At 43.2% G+C, this 19,950-nt stretch overlaps 1 protein-coding gene across 8 annotated transcripts in view; it reads right to left on the minus strand.

The window, feature by feature from the left end:
- Positions 1-19,950, minus strand: part of lrrc31 (leucine rich repeat containing 31) — a 300,889-nt gene that overhangs the window by 37,363 nt on the left and 243,576 nt on the right. For all 8 annotated transcript variants that reach the window (XR_012098467.1, XM_073041760.1, XM_073041761.1 and 5 more), the window contains one exon: positions 955-1,122. Coding sequence is in view for 7 of the 8 variants with exons in the window: in XM_073041760.1 (XP_072897861.1) it covers positions 955-1,122 (168 nt within the window). In the remaining variant the exon portion in view is untranslated. The remainder of the gene's footprint in view (positions 1-954; positions 1,123-19,950) is intronic.

A 19,950-nucleotide genomic window follows, 5' to 3' on the forward strand; every position in this document is an offset into this window, starting at 1 on the left:
ATATTCTACGGGGGTTGCATTGAGAGCATCCTGAGCAGCTACATCACTGCCTGGTTCGGAAATTGCACCATCTCGGATCGCAAGACCCTGCAGCGAATAGTGAGGTCAGCTGAGAAGATCATCGGGGTCTCTCTTCCCGCCATTACGGACATTTACACTACACGCTGCATCTGCAAACAGCATTATGAAGGACCCCAGGCACCCCTCATACAAACTCTTCTCCCTCCAGAAAATCTGGGAAAAGGCACTGAAGCATTCGGGCTCTCAAGACCAGACTATGTAACAGTTTCTTCCCCCAAGCTATCAGACTCCTCAATACCTAGAGCCTGGATTAACACCAACTTACTGTCCTCTACTGTGCCTATTGTCTTGTTTATTATTTACTGTAATGCCTGCACTGTTGTGTGCACTTTATGCAGTCCTGGGTAGGTCTGTAGTCTAGTGTAGTTTTTCTCTGTGCTGTTTTCACATAGTTCAGTCTAGTTTTTTTACTGTTTCATGTAGCACCATGGACCTGAAAAACATCTCATTTTTACTGTGTACTGTACCAGCAGTTATGGTCAAAATGACAATAAAAAGCGAATTAACTTGACTTGTTTGTACACCAGCTCACTGTAGCCCTTCCCCTCAGTGTCCACATCACATAAAGAACAGTAATAGATCAGTGCTGGCCGACAAGTCCAAGATTCTGCCAACCAGCAAACAGTTTGTATGGAAGACAGTGGAAATACTTTGACCAGAAGGACTGCACAACTCTTGCCACCAGATTTAAGTGTACTTGCAGGATGGGCAGGAATACTGGCCTCTGAAGGACAACCACATCCCAAAATCACAAACAAGTAACTTAGCTATTCCTAAATATAGAAAAGAACGTGTTACGTCTAAAATACAAATGTTTCCATTAATATCAGAGAAGAGCAGCTTGTGACTGAATAATATAAATCACATTCTTACCCAATTCCACAATAGATTCTTTGAGTAAATTACAGTTGTTGACACCAAGACCTTTGAACTTTGGTAAAAAGCGAATCCGTGCAATCAAATTCCTCACAGCATCTCCAATATTCTTATTCATTGCTAAATTCAGCACTTGAAGATTCTTCAGTAAGGGAATTATCTGTGCTACAAGAATAGAAACAGCAATCATTTTCTTTAAGTAATAACTTCTGCTACAGTATGTCAGGACAGCCACAAGCAAAGTCACATAGCAGCAGGAAACACTGGGTGCAGTTTCAGTCAAATCACATTACAGATGGACAAATTTATCTGCTTTATTTTCAAGGTGCTAGGCAGTTTAGTATTATGTTTGTTCAGCTTTTTTACCCCTCAGTAAAGCTTCTATAATTCAGATGAACATGCAACAGTTCAGCACATCTGTACTAACCATACCGATCTAACTAACTGCCATCAGAGATATCAACGCAGGTTTGTCCAACCTCCCCTTAGAACTCATACCCTATAATCCAGGCAACATCTGGGTAATCTCTTCTTTAACCTCTCAATGCCTCCATTTCCTTCCATTAATGGGACAACCAGAATTGCATGCAATACTACAGATGTTGTTGAAATAGAGCTTTATACAGTTTTAATCCATTCCCACTGGATGGCAAATAGCTAACAAACCTTGAAGCTAAACTGTGCTTTGATGCAAGGACCATATACTGGGTAAATCAAGTCTTTTAAAATAAAACTCTGAACTTAATTCAGCTCCTTATGAGAACAGCTAAATTTACCTGGACAAGAGACTGAAGAAATGGAATTGAGCTTTTTGGCCCATATCCCTTAATTCCCTAATATCCAAAAACCTCTCAATCTATAGGAGTGTGGTGGAGACTGCATCACATCCTGGTGCAGGGACACTAATACCCTTGAACAGAAAATCCTTCAGAAAGTAGATGATATGGCCTTGTTCATATAACACATATTGACTGGGACTCCCATACTGTTAAAGGACTAGATAGGATAATATGTCAAATGTGTTATGAACAGTACATGGAAGTCCCGATAAGAGAGTGTGTTACACTTGATCTGCTATTAGGGAATGAGACAGGGCAAGTGACAGAAGTTTGTGTAGGGGAACGCTTTGCATCTAGTGATCTCAATGCCTTTAGTTTCAAAATAAATACAGATCTGGTCTGCGGGTTGAGATTCTAAATTGGAGAAAGCAAGTGTGTATCGGGACAAGCTGTTTTCTGGCAAAGGTGAACTTGGTAGTGGGAGGCATTCAAAATTGGAACATAGAAGATAGAAATCTACAGCACATTACAGGCCCTTCGGCCCACAATGTTGTGCTGACCATGTAACTTAATCTAGAAGCCGTCTAGAATGACCCTAGTGCATAGCCCTGTATTTTTATAAGTTTCACGTACTTATCTAAGAGGCTCATAAAAGACCCTATTGTATCCACATCCACCACCACCACTGGCAGTGCATTCCACGCACCCACCACTCTCTGTTGAAAAACGTACCTCTGACATCCCCTTTGTACCTTTTTCCAAGCACCTTAAAACTGTGCTGTCTCATTTCAGCCCTGGGAAAAAGCCTCTGACTATCCACACCATCAATGCCTCACATCATCTCATACACCTCTATCAGATCACTCCAAGGAGAAAAGGCCAAGTTCACTCAATCTATTCTCAGAAGGTACGCCCTCCAATCCAGGCAATATCCTTGTAAATCTCCTCTGCACTCTCTCTATAGTATCCACATTCTTCCTGTAGTGAGGTGACCAGAACTGAACACAGTACTCCAAGTGGAGTCTGACCAAGGCCATGTAGCTTTAACATTACCTCACAGCTCTTGAACTCAATCCCACCACTGATGAATGCCAACACACTATACAACTTCTTAACAACAGTTTTGAGCATCCTATGGACAAGGACCCCAAAATCTCTCAGATCCTCCACACTGCTAAGAGTCTAGCCATTAATATTATGTCTGCCTTCAAATTAGACCTACCAAAATGAACCACACTTACCTAGGTTGAAGTCCATCTGCCACCTCTCAGCCCAGTCTATATCCTATCAATGTTCCGCTGTAACCTCTAACAAGCCTCCAAACTATCCACAACACCACCAACTTTTGTGTCATCAGCAAACTTACCAATTCACCCTCTACTTTTTCATGCAAGTCATTTATAAAAATCCAAACAGGACAGGTCCCAGAAGAGATCCCTGTGGAATACCACTGGTCACCGACCTCCATGCAGAATACGAACCAGCTACAACCACCTTTTGCCTTGTGGGCAAGCCAATTCTGGATCCAGAAAGCAAGGTCTCTTTAGATTCTAAGCCTCCTTACTTTCTAAAGGAGCCTTGCATGGGGAACCTTATCAAATGCTTTACTGAAACCCATACACACTACATCCACTGCTCTACCTTCATCAATGTGCTTTGTTTCTTCCTCATAGAATTCAATCAGGCTCGTAAGGCACAACCAGCCCTTGACAAAGCCATGCTGACCATCCCTAATCAGATTACATCTCTCCAAATGCTCATAAATCCTGCCTCTCAGGATCTTCTCCAACAACTTGTCCACCACTGAAGTAAGACTCACTGGTCTGTAATTTTATGAGTTACCTCTACTCCCTTTCTTGAACAAGGGAACAACATTTGCAACCCTCCAATCCTCCGGTACTTCTCCTGTCCCCATTGATGACACAAAGATCATCACAACAGGCTCAGCAGTTTCCTCTTTTGCCTCCCACAGTAGCCTGGGGTACACCTTGTCCAGTCCCAGTGATTTATTTAACTTTTTCAAAACTCCAGCACATCCTCTTTCTTAATGTCTATATGTTCAAGCGTTTCAGTACACTGTAAATCTCTGCCTTATCTACTCCCAATGACTTGGCCTCCACAGCCACTCGTGGCAACAAATTCCACAGATTTACACCCTCTGATTAAAGTAATTTCTCTGCATCTCTGTTTTAAATGGACGTCCTTCAATCCTGAAGTTGTGCCCACTTGTCCTAGAATCCCATACCATGAGAAAAAACTTTGCCATATCTAATCTGTTCAACCCTTTTAACATTTTGGAATATTTCTATGAGATCCTCCCTCATTCCCCTGAACTCCAAGGAATACAACTCAAGAGTTCCCAGGTGTTCCTCATATGGTAACCCTTTCATTCCTGGATTTTCCTTGGATTAAAACCAACACATCTCAAAACCATCAGACTGAGTGCACCTTTTGGGAGAACGAAGCTCCTATCTGCTGTAAAAATAAAAGGTAAAAATGACAAGTGCAGGGGAACTTGGTTTACAAGAGATATTGAGGTCCTGGTTAAGAAAAAATGGGAGATGCATAGCAGTTTTTGACAGGTAGGAAGAAATGAGGTGTATATGGAGTATAATAAGGAAAGGGAAGATAGAGTATAAAAGTAAATTAGCACAAAATATAAAAACAGATAGCAAAAGATTTTATAAATATATAAAGCAGAAGAGGATGGCTAAAGTCAACGTAGGTCCCTTGGAAGACAAGGGGAAATTGATTTTGGGTGATAAGGAAATGGCTGAGGCATTGAATGACTATTTTGTGTTGGTTGTCATGGTTAAGGACATGTTTAATATGCCAAGGATGTTATGGACGGAATGGGAGCTGAGGACCTCGATAAAATCACTGTCACTAAAGAGATAGTGATGAGCAAACTAGAGGGCCTGAAGGTAGATAAGTCCCCTAGCCCTGATGGGATGCATCCCAGGGTGCTGAAGGAATTGGCGGAGGTTAAAGTAGATGCGCTGGTAATCATTTATCAAAACTCTCTAGACTCTGGGCAGGTCCTGGCAGATTGGAAGACAGCAACTGTCACGCCACTTTTTAAAAAAGGATGTAGGCAAAAGATGGGCAACTATAGGCCAGTTAGCTTAATGTCTGCAGTCGGGAAAATGCTTGAAGCTGTCATTAAGGAAGAAACAGCGGAACATTTAGAAAGGAGTGGTTCCATTAGACAGATGCAGCATGGATTCAGAAAGAGCAGGTCCTATTTTTGATTCGGAACAAGAAGGCAGCGGGAGAGCACCTAAGGATTTCCAGCGGGAAGACATTTTGAGTTCTCGAGTGAAGAGAGAGGCCAGACTGCGCAGGCGCGTGACATCAGCCAGTTGAGCGCAAACAGTTTAAAAAGAAGGCAGCCATATCCAGCGGGCAGCAATGGGAGCGGGCAGCAGAGTGAGAGGCAGCAGAGTGAAAGGGCTTTAGCTCAACGGGCTTCCGCGGTAACGGGAAGAGGTGAGGCAGTTGTTGATTGCAAAAGGAGGTAGTATGTGTGTGAGGCCAGTTTTCTGCGGTCGGTGTCAGATGTGGGAGGTCCTGGAGTCTCCTGGCATCCCGGACGGCCACATCTGTACCCGGTGCATCGAGATGCAACTCCTAAGGGACCGTGTTAGGGAACTGGAGCTGCAGCTCGATGACCTTCGTCTGGTCAGGGAGAGTAAGGAGGTGATAGAGAGGAGTTACAGACAGGTGGTCACTCCGGGGCCACGGGGGACAGAGAAATGGGTCACAGTCAGGAGAGGGAAGGGGAAGAGTCAGGTACTAGAGAGCACCCCTGTGGCTGTACCCCTTGACAATAAGTACTCCTGTTTGAGTACTGTTGGGGGGGGGGGACAACCTACCTGGGGCAAGCAACCGTGGCCGTGCCTCTGGCACAGAATCTGGCTCTGTGGCTCAGAAGGGTAGGGAAAGGAAGAGGAAGGCAGTAGTGATGGGGGACTCTATAGTCAGGGGTTCAGACAGGTGATTCTGTGGGTGCAGGAAAGAAACTCGGATGGTAGTTTGCCTCCCAGGTGCCAGGGTCCGGGACATTTCTGATCGCGTCCAAGATATCCTGCGGTGGGAGGGAGAACAGCCAGAGGTCGTGGTACATATTGGCACCAATGACATAGGTAGGAAAAGGGAAGAGGTCCTGAAAGAAGACTGCAGGGAGTTAGGAAGGAAGTTGAAAAGCAGGACCTCAAAGGTAGAAATCTCGGGATTACTGCCTGTGCCATGCGACACTGAGAATAGGAATAGAATGAGGTGAAGGATAAATGCGTGGCTGAGGGATTGGAGCGGGGGCAGGTATTCAGATTTCTGGATCATTGGGACCTCTTTTGGGGTGGGTGTGACCTGTACAAAAAGGACTGGTTGCACTTGAATCCCGGGGGACCAATGTCCTGGCGGGCAGGTCTGATAGAGTTGTTGGGGAGGGTTTAAACTAGTTTGGCAGGGGGGTGGGAATCAGAATGTGAGTGCAGGGATTAAGGTAGAAGGACAAGGGCATGATGCTAAGAGTTCTGAGTTGATGAGGAAGGACAAGCAGGGGACAGAACATAATTGTAGCCAGATAAAGGGGTTGAAATGTATCTATTTCAATGCTAGGAGTATTAGGAACAAGGAGGATGAACTTAGAGCATGGATTAGTATGGGGAACTACGATGTTGAGGCTGTTACTGAAACTTGGTTGGAGGAAGGGCAAGATTGGATGATGCAGGTTCCCGGGTTCAGGTGTTTTAAAAGGAACAGGATAGGAGGTAGAAAAGGGGGGGGGGGGGGGGTAGTGGCATTGCCGGTCAGGGATAGTGTCACGGCTATAGAAAGGAAGGACGCTGCAGTAAGAGTGTCCACGGAGTCAGTCTGGGTGGAAGTCAGAAATAGGAAGGGATCAATCACTGTGCTGGGAGTAGTCTATAGGTCCCCAAATAGCCCTTGGGACTTCGAGGGCAGATAAGCAGGCAGATTTTAGAATGGTGCAGGAAATACAGGGTAGTAGTTATGGGTGATTTCAACTTCCCTCAAATTGACAGGCACCTCCTGAGTGCAAGGGGGATAGATGGGGCTGAATTTGTCAGGTGTGTTCAAGAAGGATTCCTGACACAGTATGTGGACCGGCCGATGAGAGGAGAGGCTATACTGGATCTAGTTCTGGGTAATGAACCTGCTCAGGTGACAGACCTCTTGGTGGGGGAGCATTTTGGTGAGAGTGACCACAACTCCCTTAGCTTCAGCATAGCTATGGAAAGGGATAAAATTAAATGAAGTGGTAAAGTGCTTAACTGGGGAAAGGCTAACTTTGAAGGGATGAGGCAAGAACTAGCAAGAGTAAATTGGAAACAGATGTTCAAAGGGGAAAGCACAGAAGTAATGAGGGAGAAGTTTAGGAGCCACTTGAGCTGGGTTCAGGATAGGTTTGTCCCACTGAGGCAAGCAAAAAATAGTAGGAAAAGGGAACCGTGGCTGACGAAACATGTGAGGCAACTCATCAAGAGGAAAAAGGAAGCATATGTTAGATATAAGAAGCAGGAAGTAGGAGGCACTTATGAGAAATATAGGGTAGCCAGGAAGAAGCTAAAGAAAGGACTTAGGAGAGCTCGAAGGGGGCATGAGAAGGCCTTGGCATGTAGGATTAAGGAGAACCCCAAGGCGTTCTATGCGTATGTGAAGAATAGGAGGATGATGAGAATGAAGGTGGGACCGCTAAAGGATAAAGAGGGCAACATGTGCCTGGAGTCACAGGAGGTTGGGGAGGTCGTAAATGAATACATTGCTTCAGTATTCACAAGTGAAAAGGATCTTGATCAGGATGAGGTCGAAGTAGAGCAGGCCTGTGTATTGTACAATGTGGAGATTAAGGAAGAAGTGCTGGATCTTCTTAAAAACATTGAGACTGATAAATCCCCCCCAGGGTCGGATATGATACACCCCAGGTTTATGTGGGAATTGAGAGAAGAGATCGCAGGAGCATTAGTTATGATCTTTGAATCCTCTTTGGCTGCAGGGGAAGTGCTGGAGGACTGGAGAATGGCAAATGTAGTTCCCTTGTTTAAAAAAGGTAATAGGGAGAAACCTGGAAACTATAGACCGGTGAGTCTCATGTTGGTGGTATGCAAACTACTGGAAAGGATTCTTAAGGATAGGATCTACGAGCATTTGGAGAAGTACAGTCTACTCATGGATAGTCAACATGGCTTTGTAAAGGGAAGATCATGCCTCACAAGCCTAATTGAGTTTTTTGAAGAGGTAACAAAAGAAATTGATGAGGGTAGGGCAGTGCATCTGGTCTACATGGACTTTAGCAGGGCATTTGACAAGGTCCCTCATGAGAGACTCATCCAGAAAATCATCAGAAAGTCATGAGGCATGGGATCAGTGGAACCTTGGCTGTTTGGATAAAAAATTGGCTTAAAGGAAAAAAGCAGAGAGTAGTTGTGGAAGGAAAGTATTCTGCCTGGAGGTCGGTGACTAGTGGAGTGCCGCAGGGATCTGTCCTGGGACCCCTGCTATTTGTGATTTTTATAAATGACCTGGATGTAGAGGCGGAAGGATGGGTGAGTAAGTTTGCAGATGACACGAAGATTGGAGGAGTTGTGGATGGAGCTGTAGGTGGTTGAAAGTTACAAGAGGATATATACAGGCTGCAGAGTTGGGCAGAAAAATGGCAGATGGAGTTCAATCCGGACAAGTGTGAGGTGATGCATTTTGGAAGGACAAACCAGAAGACTGCGTACAGGATTAATGGTCAGTTACTGAAGAGTGTGGATGAACAAAGGAACCTTGGGGTTCAAATCCATACATCCCTCAAGATCGCTGCACAGGTTGATAGGGTGGTTAAGAAGGCCTATGGGATGCTAGGCTTCATTAACGGGGGGATTGAGTTCGAGAGTAGAGAGGTCCTGTTGCAACTCTACAAATCTCTGGTGAGACCGCACTTAAGAGTATTGTGTTCAATTCTGGTCACCTCATTATAGGAAGGATTTGGAAGCTATGGAGAGGGTGCAGAGGAGATTTACCAGGATGTTGCCTGGTTTGGAGAACAAGTCATATGAAGCAAGATTAGCAGAGCTGGAACTTTTCTCTTTGGAGCGTAGAAGAATGAGAGGGGACTTGATAGAGGTCTACAAGATTATGAGAGGCATAGATAGGGTGGATAGTCAGTACCTGTTTCCCAGGGCACCAGTAGCAAACACCAGAGGGCATATGTACAAAATTAAGGGAGGGAAGTTTAGGGGAGACATCAGGGTTAAGCTTTTTTACACAAAGGGTTGTGAGTGCCTGGAATGACATGCCAGTGATGGTGGTGGAGGCTAAAACATTAGGGGTATTTAAGAGCCTCTTGGACAGGCACATGGATGAAAGAAAAATGGAGGGTTATGGGGTATTTAAAAGGGGAAGCAAGCTTCAACTGTTCCTCTGAATCACAGCAAGCAAGCAGCGGAGTAAGTTGCTGGTTTTCGGAAAAAAGTGCAGTTTTATTTTCCAAACTACTTGGGATAAAAGAGGCACGACTGCGCAGGCGTGTGACCTCAGGGCGCGGAAGATTTAAAAGAACACCACCATATCCAGTGGGCAGTGTCAGAGCGGGCAGCGGAGTGAGAGGTTGCAGAGTGATAGGGCTTCGGCTCAATGGGCTTAGGCGGAAACGGGAAGAGGCTTTCTGTGACAGTTGAGTCTTACAGTAAAGTTGTAAGTTACAGGTTTATTTATTTAGTGCTAACAGTAGGATTAGAGGTATGCATTTTGGATTAGTGTTGTGCCTGGAGTGCCAGATGTGGGGACCTTGGGAGACTCCCAGTCTCCCCCAGGATTACATCTGCTCCAGATGCAATGAGATGAAGCTCCTTAGGAATCGTGTGAGGGATCTGGAGCAACAACTTGATGACCTTCAACTAATTAGAAAAAGTGAGGAGGTGATCGATAATATCTATAGAGAGATAGTGGACAGCACCTCTGTAACAGTCCCCCTCAGGAATTGATATATAGTTTTAGATACTGTTGGAGAGGTTGACCTGACAGAGGAAGACCACAACGAACGGGACTCTGGCACTCTGCCCAGTGCCGTGATAAAGAAATCAAGGAGAAATGCCGTCATTATAGGGGATTCCGTCATGAGGGGAACAGATTCTGCGAGCCGGACAAGGATACCCAAATGGTGTGTTGTCTCCCTGGTGCCAGGGTGTGGGATATCTCGGATCGGGTCCAGAGTATTCTGAGAAGAGAGGGCGAGCAGCCAGAAGTCTTGGTACATGTTGGTACCAATGACATACACAGAAAAAGAGAGGAGGTCCTGAAGGAAGATTACTGGGAGCTAGGAAGAAAATTGAAATGCCGGACCTCCAGAGTAATAATCTCAGGATTACTGCCTGAGACGTGAGCCAATGACGGTAAGAATAGCAGAATTAAGCAGATGAATGTGTGGCTAAGTAACTGGTGCAGAGGGCAGGGCTTCAAATTCTTAAATCACTGGGATCTATTTTGGGGGAGGCATGACTTATACAGAAACGATGGGTTACACCTGAACTCAAAGGGTACTAATATCCTGGCGGGATTGTTTAACATAGCTGTTAGGGAGGCTTTAAACTAAGTTGGCAAGGGGAAGGAATCCAGGGTATTAGGGTCGAGGAAGAGGAAAATAGTAATAAGTCAAAGATACTGTGCAGCAAAGATGGCAAGAAGGACAGGCAGGTGAATAGACGGGATAATTTGCTGTGCGATAGAAATATAGCAAAATCAGTAACAGATACTGATCTAAATGTACTGTACTTAAATGCACACAGCATTAGAAATAAAGTGGATGACCTTGTTGTACAGCTACAAGTTAAAAGATATGACATAGTGGCCATCACCGAGTCATGGCTAAATGATGGATGTGATTGGGAGCTGAATGTTCAAGGATACACTGTGTATAGGAAAGATAGGAAGGTAGGTAAAGGGGGTGGCGTGGCCCTGATGGTAAGCAATGATATCAAATCACTAGAAAGAAGGGATATAGGATCAGAAGAGGTAGAATCCCTATGGGTCGAGTTAAGAAATGGCAAGGGTAAAAAGACACTAATAGCAGTTATATACAGGCCTCCAAACAGCAGCCGGGATGTGGACTACAAGTTACAGCTGGAAATACAAAAAGTGTGTCAGAAGGAAAATGTCAAGATAATTATGGGAGATTTTAATATGAAAGTGGATTGGGAAAGTCAGGAAGGTACTGGATCTCAGGAGAGGGAGTTTGTAGAATGCCTACGGGATTGCTTTCTGGAGCAGCTTGTCCATAAACCCACCAGGGGATCAGCTGTTTTGGATTGGGTGCTGTGTAATGAATCTGAGGTGATTCGGGAGCTAGAGGTAATGGAGCCCCTTGGAAGTAGTGATTATAATATGATCGAGTTCAATTTCAAATTTGAAAAGGAGAAGCTAGTATCAGGTGTATCAATATTTCAGTGGAACAAAGGAAATTACAGTGGTATGAAAGAGGAACTGGCCCAAGTTGATTGGAAAAGAAAGCTAAATGGAGGGACAGTAGAGCAGAATTGGATGAAATTCCTACAAGAAATAAGGAGAGTGCAGGAAAAATACATTCCAAGAAAAAAGAAAATCATAAAAGGAAAAATGACACAAATGTGGCTAATGAGAGAAGTTAAGGCTAAAATAAAAGCAAAAGAGGCAGCGTACAAGGAAGCAAAAATTAGTGGGAAAACTGAGGACTGGACGAATTTAAAAAATTTACAGAAGCTAACTAAGGAAGTCATTAGGAAAGAAAGGATGAATTATGAAAGGAAATTGGCAATTAACATAAAAAAGGACACTAAGAGTTTTTAAAAATATATTAAGAGTAAAAGAGTGACATGGGTAGATTTAGGACCTATTGAAAAGGATGCTGGAGAAATTACAGACAGACAGACATACTTTATTAATCCCGAGGGAAATAGGGTTTCATTACAGCCGCACCAAGAACAGTGAAGAAATATAGCAATATAAAACCATAAATAATTAAATAATAACAAGTTAATCATGCCAAGTGGTAATAATGGGTAACAAAAGAGATGGCAGAGGAACTAAATGAGTATTTTGCATCAGTCTTCACAGTGGAAGACATTAGCAACATACTTGATAGCCAGAGGTCTCAGGGAATAGAATTAGGTACAGTCAAGATTACTAGAGAGAAAGTGCTTGAGAAGCTAAATGGACTAAGGATAGATAAGTCTCCCGGACCAGATGAAGTGCATCCACGGGTTCTGAAAGAAGTGTCTTTGGAGATTGTGGAGGCATTGGAAATAATCTTCCAGGAATCAATAGACTCTGGCACGGTTCCAGAGGACTGGAAGGTCGCAAATGTAGTTCTGCTGTTTAAGAAAGGGGGGAGGCAGCAAAAAGAAAATTATAGGCCTATTAGTCTGACATCGGTAGTTGGAAAGTTATTGGAGTCGATCCTCAAGGATGAGATTATGCATTACCTTGAGGTGCATGACAAGATAGGCCCAAGCCAACATGGTTTCATGAAGGGAAGATCCTGCCTCACCAACCTATTGGAATTTTTTGAGGTAATCTCAAATAAGATTGACAAGGGAGAGGCTGTGGATGTTGTGTATTTGGATTTCCAAAAGGCTTTTGATAAGGTGCCGCATAAGAGGCTGCTTAATAAGATGAGGGCCCATGGAATTACAGGAAGGATATTGGAATGGGTGGAGCATTGGCTGATAGTCAGAAAACAAAGGGTGGGAATAAAGGGATCCTATTCTGGTTGGTTGTTGGTTACTAGTGGTGTTCCGCAGGGGTCGATGTTGGGGCCTCTTCTTTTTACGCTGTATATCGACGATTTAGATTATGGATTAAATGGTTTTGTGGCTACGTTTGCGGATAACACCAAGATAGGTGGAGGAGCAGGAAGTGTTGAGGAAACTGGAAAGGTTACAGAGAGACTTGGTCAGTTTAGGAGAGTGGGCAAAGAAATGGCAGATAAGATACAATGTCAAGAAATGTACGGTTGTACATTTTGGAAGAAGAAACAATTGGGCAGATTATTATTTAGATAGGGAGAAAATTCAAAAATCAGAAGTGCAAAGGGACTTGGGAGTCCTAGTGCAGGATGCCCTAAAGGTTAACCACCAGGTTGGATCGGCAGTAAGGAAAGCGAATGCTATTCAAGAGGAATAGTGTATAAGAGTAAGGAGGTGTTGATGAGGCTCTATGGGGCACTGGTGAGACCCCATTTGGAATACTGTGTGCAGTTGTGGGGTGCCTATCTTAGAAAGGATGTGCTGATGTTGGAGAGAGTTCAGAGAAGATTCACTAGGATGATTCCTGGAATGCAGGGACTAACATATGAGGAGCGTTTGTCGGCACTTGGATTGTATTCATTAGAGTATAGAAGAATGAAAGGGGATCTCATAGAAACATTTCGAATGTTGAAAGGGTTGGACAGAGTAGATGTGGAAAGGCTGTTTCCCTTGGTGGGTGAGTCCAGGACAAGAGGTCACAGTCTTAGAATTAGAGGGTACACATTTAAAACAGAGTTGAGGAGAAATTTTTTTAGCCAGAAGGTCTTGGATTTATGGAATTCATTGCCACATACAGCTGTGGAGGCCCAATCATTGATGGTGTTTAAGGAGGAGATTGATAGGTATCTAATTAGTCAGGGTATCAAGGGATATGGGGATAAAGCCGGAAATTGGAACTAGATGGGAGAATAGTTTAGCTCATGGTGGAGTGGTGGAGTACTCGATGGGCCAAATGGCCTACTTCTGCTCCTTTGTCTTGTGATCTTGTGGTAGTGTGGGCTTAGTACTATTTTTAAGGATTATATGGGTTGGCACAACATGGAGGGCTGAAGGGCCTGTACTGTGCTGTAGTGTTCTATGGTTCTATTTGACAAACTTACTGGAGTTCTTGAGGACATAATGAGTGCAGTGGATAGAAGGGAACAAGTGGATGTTGTATACTTGGATGCATGGAGTTAGAGGAAGTGTATTGGCATGGATAGTGGATAGATGGCAGAGAATTGGTATAAACGAGTATTTCTCCGGTTGGCAGTCAGTGGTGAGTAGGGTGCCGCAGTGGTCAGTGCTGGTACATTGACGATTTGGAAGAGGGGACTGAGTAGCAAAATTTACTGATGACACTAAAATGAGTGGAAAAGCAAATTGGACAGAGGATGTGGAGAGTCTGCAGAGGGATATAGATAGGTTAAGTAAGTGGGCCAAGGTCTGGCAGATGGAATACAATTTTGGTAAATGTGAGATCATCCACTTTGGAAGGAATAATAGAAGAGAAGATTATTATTTAAATGGTGAAAGATTGCAGCATGCTGTTGTGCAGAGGGAATTGGGAGTGCTTGTTCATGAATCACAAAAAGTTGGCTTGTAGGTACAACAGGTTATGTAGAAGGCAAACAGAATGTTGGCCTTCGTTGCTAGAGGGATTGAATTCAAGAGCAGGGAGGTCATGCTGCAACTATACTGGGTACTGGTGAGGCCGCACCTGGAGTACTGTGTGCAGTTCTGGTCTCCATACTTCAGGAAGGATATACTGACTTTGGAGGCATTGCAGAGAAGGTTCACCAGGTTGATTCCAGGGATGAAGGGGTTAACCTCTGAGGAGATATTGAGTTACCTGGGACTATACTCTCTGGAGTTCAGAAGAATGAGAGGGGAATCTTACAGAAATGTACAAAATTTTGAAAAGGATAGATAAGATAGAAGTAGGAAAGTTGTTTCCATTGGTAGGTGAGACTAGAACTAGGGGACATTGCCTCAAGATTCAGGGGAGAAGATTTAGGACGGAGAGGAGGAGAAACTGTTTTTCCCAGAGAGTGGTGAATCTGTGGAATTCTCTGCCCAGGGAAGCAGTTGAGGCTTCCTCACTAAATATACAAACGTATTTAAGAAACGATTAGATAAGTTTTTATATAGTAAGGGAATTAAGGGTTATGGGGAAAAGGCAGGTGGATGGAGCTGAGTTTACGGACAGATCAGCCATGATCTTATTGAATGGTGAGGCAGGCTCGATGGGCCTGATGGCCTATTCCTGCTCCTACTTCTTATGTTCTTATCTATAAGAAATGCAAGAGAACACTGTAGAAAGAAATCAGAAGGAGCAAAAAAGATACAAAGTTGCAGTAGCAGACAATGCAAAGGCAAATCCTAAGGGATTTATGGATATGTTAAGGAGTTGAAGCTGGAAATGGATGAATTCCACATTATATGGGAGGCTGAGTGGTGACCGAAAGGAAGTAGAGATGTAGTTACACCCAAGGTGCAGGGCATAGGAGACTGGGTGACAGTCAGGAAGGGGAAAGGGGTTAAGGAGTCAGTTAAGGAGGCCACCCTCCCAACCCCGGGTATATCATAACACACAGGAGCAGAATTAGGGCATTTGGGACATTGAGTCTACTCCACTAATCTATCATGACTGATCCATTTTTCCACTCAGCCCTAATCTCCTACCTTCCCCCCTTATTCCTCTGTGCCCTGACCAATCAAGAATCTATCAACTTCTGCCTTAAATATATGTGCAGACTTGGACTCCACAGCTGCCTGTGGCAATGAATTCCACAGATTCACCACTTTCTGGCTAAAGAAATTTCTCCTCATTTCCATTCTAAAAGGACAATGGTCTTACACTCTCCTACCATAGGAAACATCCTATCCACATCTGCTCTGTTGAGGCCTTTCACTATTTGATGGGTTTCAATTACATCACCCCTCATTCTTTTGAATTCTTGTAAGTACAAGCCCAAAGCCATCAAATGCTCTTCACGTGACAAGCCGTTGAAACCTGGAATCATTTTCATCAACATCCTCTGAACCCTTTCAAGTTTGAGCACGTCCTTTCTAAGATAAAAGGCCCAAACCTGCTCACAACACTCCAAGTGAACCTCGCCTGTGCTTTATAAAGTCTCAACATTATATCCTTGCTTTTATGTTTGAGTCCTTTTGAAATATATGCTGACATTGAATTTTTCTTCAGCATCAAAGACTCAAACTGCAAATTAAGTTTTAGGGAATCCTGCACAAGGACTCCCAAATCCCTTTGCACCTCCCATCCCCATACAGGCAATTTTGGCTGATTACAACCTACAAAGGTACATAAATACTATTGATGGGTGAAATGGACTCTTAAAGTATGGAAAACTATTATAAAAGAATATAAACTAAAGGGAGATAATTGCAATTCTTAAATGGTGTGCGTATGACTTGGATTTTACGCCGAATAAACTGGATGCAATATTTAAGGACTGTACAGCTAAAGGAATAACAATTCTTTGCAATATAATGAAAGAAGGAACACTGTTCCGTTTTGAAATGCTTAAAGAGAAACACATTAAAAAAATAAGACTTTTATCGGTATTTACAGATGTGACAATATGTTAATAAGACGGTTAAAAATGTAACCAAGGCAAGTACATGTTTGATAGAGCTATTTAGAAAAGCATATAATTCAGATAACAGTAGTAGAATCATTTCAAGCTTGCATAAGGGTTTGTCAAATCTTAAAACAAATTCGACTTTGTACATTAAAACAAAATGGGAGAAGGAAGGAGGGATAATTACCTCTGAGGAAGAATGGACAATAATATGGAGGTGTACCAGTTCACTGAAATGGAGGGAATTCGGATGGAAAAACTTGATAAGATATTTTATTACACCCTCTCAGAAATCCCATTATGATAGTAATCTCCTTGTTTGCTGGAGAAATTGTGGAAATCAAAATGTAAACTATGATCATATTTTCTGAGAATGCCCCATTATCAAAGATTATTGGAGTGGGATACACAATGCACTACGTCTTTAAATGTGAAATACCCTTAGAATGTAAGACCACATATTTTGGGTATATACCTCAAGAATGGTTGAAAAGAGATAAATATTTAATGAAAATACTGTTGGTGGCTGGTAAAAAGACTCTTACTAGGAAATGGTTATCACAGGAGAGCCCAACCATAAATGCATGGATGGAAATTGCAATGGACATTTACAAAATGGAGAAGATAACAGCATCTGTTAATCATAAGTTGGAACTATTTGATTCATACTGGGAAAAATGGTTTAACTACATAACACCTCATAGACCTGATTTTATCCTCACAAATCAATGAATATGTTGTAAAAAAAATCACTCCCTACTTTTACATAGTCTTCTCCTTTTGCTTGTTCTTCCTTTCCTCTCTTTTCTATAAGTGCATATCTCAGATAAATATTATGTGGAGATTTGTGGTATATATGGCTATATGATATATATGTACAATATCTGAAATAGATAGATAGATAGATAGATACTTTATTCATCTCCATGGGGAAATTCAACTTTTTTTCCAATGTCCCATACACTTGTTGTAGCAAAACTAATTACATACAATACTTAACTCAGTAAAAAATATGATATGCATCTAAATCACTATCTCAAAAAGCATTAATAATAGCTTTTAAAAAGTTCTTAAGTCCTGGCGGTAGAATTGTAAAGCCTAATGGCATTCGGGAGTATTGACCTCTTCATCCTGTCTGAGGAGCATTGCATCGATAGTAACCTGTCGCTGAAACTGCTTCTCTGTCTCTGGATGGTGCTATGTAGAGGATGTTCAGAGTTATCCATAATTGACCGTAGCCTACTCAGCGCCCTTCGCTCAGCTACCGATGTTAAACTCTCCAGTACTTTGCCCACGACAGAGCCCGCCTTCCTTACCAGCTTATTAAGACGTGAGGCGTCCCTCTTCTTAATGCTTCCTCCCCAACACGCCACCACAAAGAAGAGGGCGCTCTCCACAACTGACCTATAGAACATCTTCAGCATCTCACTACAGACATTGAATGACGCCAACCTTCTAAGGAAGTACAGTCGACTCTGTGCCTTCCTGCACAAGGCATCTGTGTTGGCAGTCCAGTCTAGCTTCTCGTCTAACTGTACTCCCATCTTATGGAAATGTTTTATGATGAACTTCAATAAAAAATAAATTACAAAAACAAAGAAATTACCTAGGGTTACCCATAGCCCTCCATTTTACTGAGCTCCATGTACCTGTCCAGGAGTCTCTTAAGAGACCCTATCGTATCTGCCTCTAGCACTTTCACTGGCAGCCCATTTCACGCACTCAGCACTCTCTGTGTAAAAAACTTACCCCTGACATCTCCTCTGTACTTGATTCTAAGCACCTTAAAACTCTGACCTCTCATGCCAGCCATTTCAGCACTGGGAAAAAGCCTCTGACTATCCACATGATCAATGCCTCTCATTATATTGTACAACTCTATCAGGTCACCTCTCACCCTCCGTCACTCCAAGGAAAAAAGGCCGAGTTCACTCAACCTATTCTCATAAAGCTTGCTCCCATTTCAGACATCATCCTTGTAAATCTCCTCTGCACCCTTTCTATAGTTTCCACGTCCTTCCTATAGTGAGGTGACCGGAACTGAGCACATTACTCCAAGTGGGGTCTGACCAGAGTCCTATATAGCTGCAACATTACCTCTCAGCCCCTAAACTCAATCCCACAATTGATGAAGGCCAATACACTGTATTCTTTCTTAACCACAGAGTTAACCTGGCAGCAGCTTTGAGTGTCCTATGGACTCAGACCCAAAGATCCCTCTGATCCTCCACACTGTCAAGAGTCTTACCATTAAAACTATATTCTTCTATCATATTTGAGCTACCAAAATGAATCACCTTACACTTATCTGAGTTGAACTCCATCTGCCACTTCTCAGCCCAGTTTTACATCCTATCAATGTCCCGCTGTAACCTCTGACAGCCCTCCACACTATCCACAACACCCCAACCTTTCATCACAAATTTACTAACCCATCCCTCCACTTCCTTATCCAGGTCATTTATAAAAATCACAAAGAGTAGAGGTCCCAGAACAGGTCCCCGAAGCACACCACTGGTCACCAACCTCCATGCAGAATATAACCCATCTACAACCATACTTTGCCTTCTGTGGGCAAGCCAGTTCTGGATCCACAAAGCAACGTCCCCTTGAATCCCATGCCTCCTTACTTTCTCAATATGCCTTGCATGGGGTACCTTATCAAATGCCTTGCTGAAATCCATATACACTACATCTACTGCTCTTCCTTCATCAGTGTGTTTAGTCACATCCTCAAAAAATTCAATCAGGCTCGTAAGGCACGACCTGCATCTCACAAAGCCATGCTGACTATTTCAAATCATATTATGCCTCTCCAAATGTTCATAAATCCTGCCTCTCAGGATCTTCTCCATCAACTTACCAACCACTGAAGAAAGCCTCACTGGTCTATTAATTTCCTGGGCTAGCTCTACTCTATTTGAATACGGGAACAACATGCGCAACCCTCCAATCCTCCGGAACATCTCCTGGCCCCATTGATGATGTAAAGATCATCGCCAGAGGCTCAGCAATCTCCTCCCTCACTTCCCACAGCAGCCTGGGGTATATCTCATCCAGTCCCAGTGACTTATCCAACTTGATGCTTTCCAAAATCTCCAGCACATCCTCTTTCTTAATATCTACATGCTCAAGCTTTTCAGTCCACTGCAATTCATCCCTACAATCGCCAAGATCCTTTTCCTTAGTGAATACTGAAGCAAAGTACTCATTAATTACCTCTGCTATCTCCTCCAGTTCCATACACACTTTTCCACTTTCACACTTGATTGGTCCTATTCTCTCACGTCTTATCCTCTTGCTCTTCGCGTACTTGTTGAATGCCTTGGGGTTTTCCTTAATCCTGTTTGCCAAGGCTTTCTCATGGCCCCTTCTGGTTCTCCTAATTTCATTCTTAAGCTCCTTCCTGCCAGCCTTATAATCTTCTAGATCTCTATCATTACCTAGTTTTTTGAACCTTGCATAAGCTCTTCTTTTCTTCCTGTCTAGATTTATAACAGCCTTTGTACGCCATAATTCCTGTACCCTACCATCCTTTCTCTGTCTCACTGGAATGTACCTATGCAGAACTCCACGCAAATATCCCCTGAACATTTACGAGAAAATCTGAAGACTCTGGAAATTCAAGCAACACATACAAAATGCTGGTGGAATGCAGCAGGCCAAGTAGCATCTATAGGAAGAAGTACAGTCGACGTTTTGGGTCTCCCGAAACATCAACTGTATTTCTTGGGATCACAGAGACATGGCTCCAGGGTGACCAAGGATGGGAGCTCAACATCCAGGGATATTCAATATTCAGGAGGGATAGACAGGAAAGAAAAGGAGGTGGGGTAGCATTGC

The sequence above is a fragment of the Hemitrygon akajei genome, chromosome 3 (genome assembly GCF_048418815.1).
Source record: "Hemitrygon akajei chromosome 3, sHemAka1.3, whole genome shotgun sequence".
Taxonomy (NCBI): Eukaryota; Metazoa; Chordata; class Chondrichthyes; order Myliobatiformes; family Dasyatidae; genus Hemitrygon; species Hemitrygon akajei.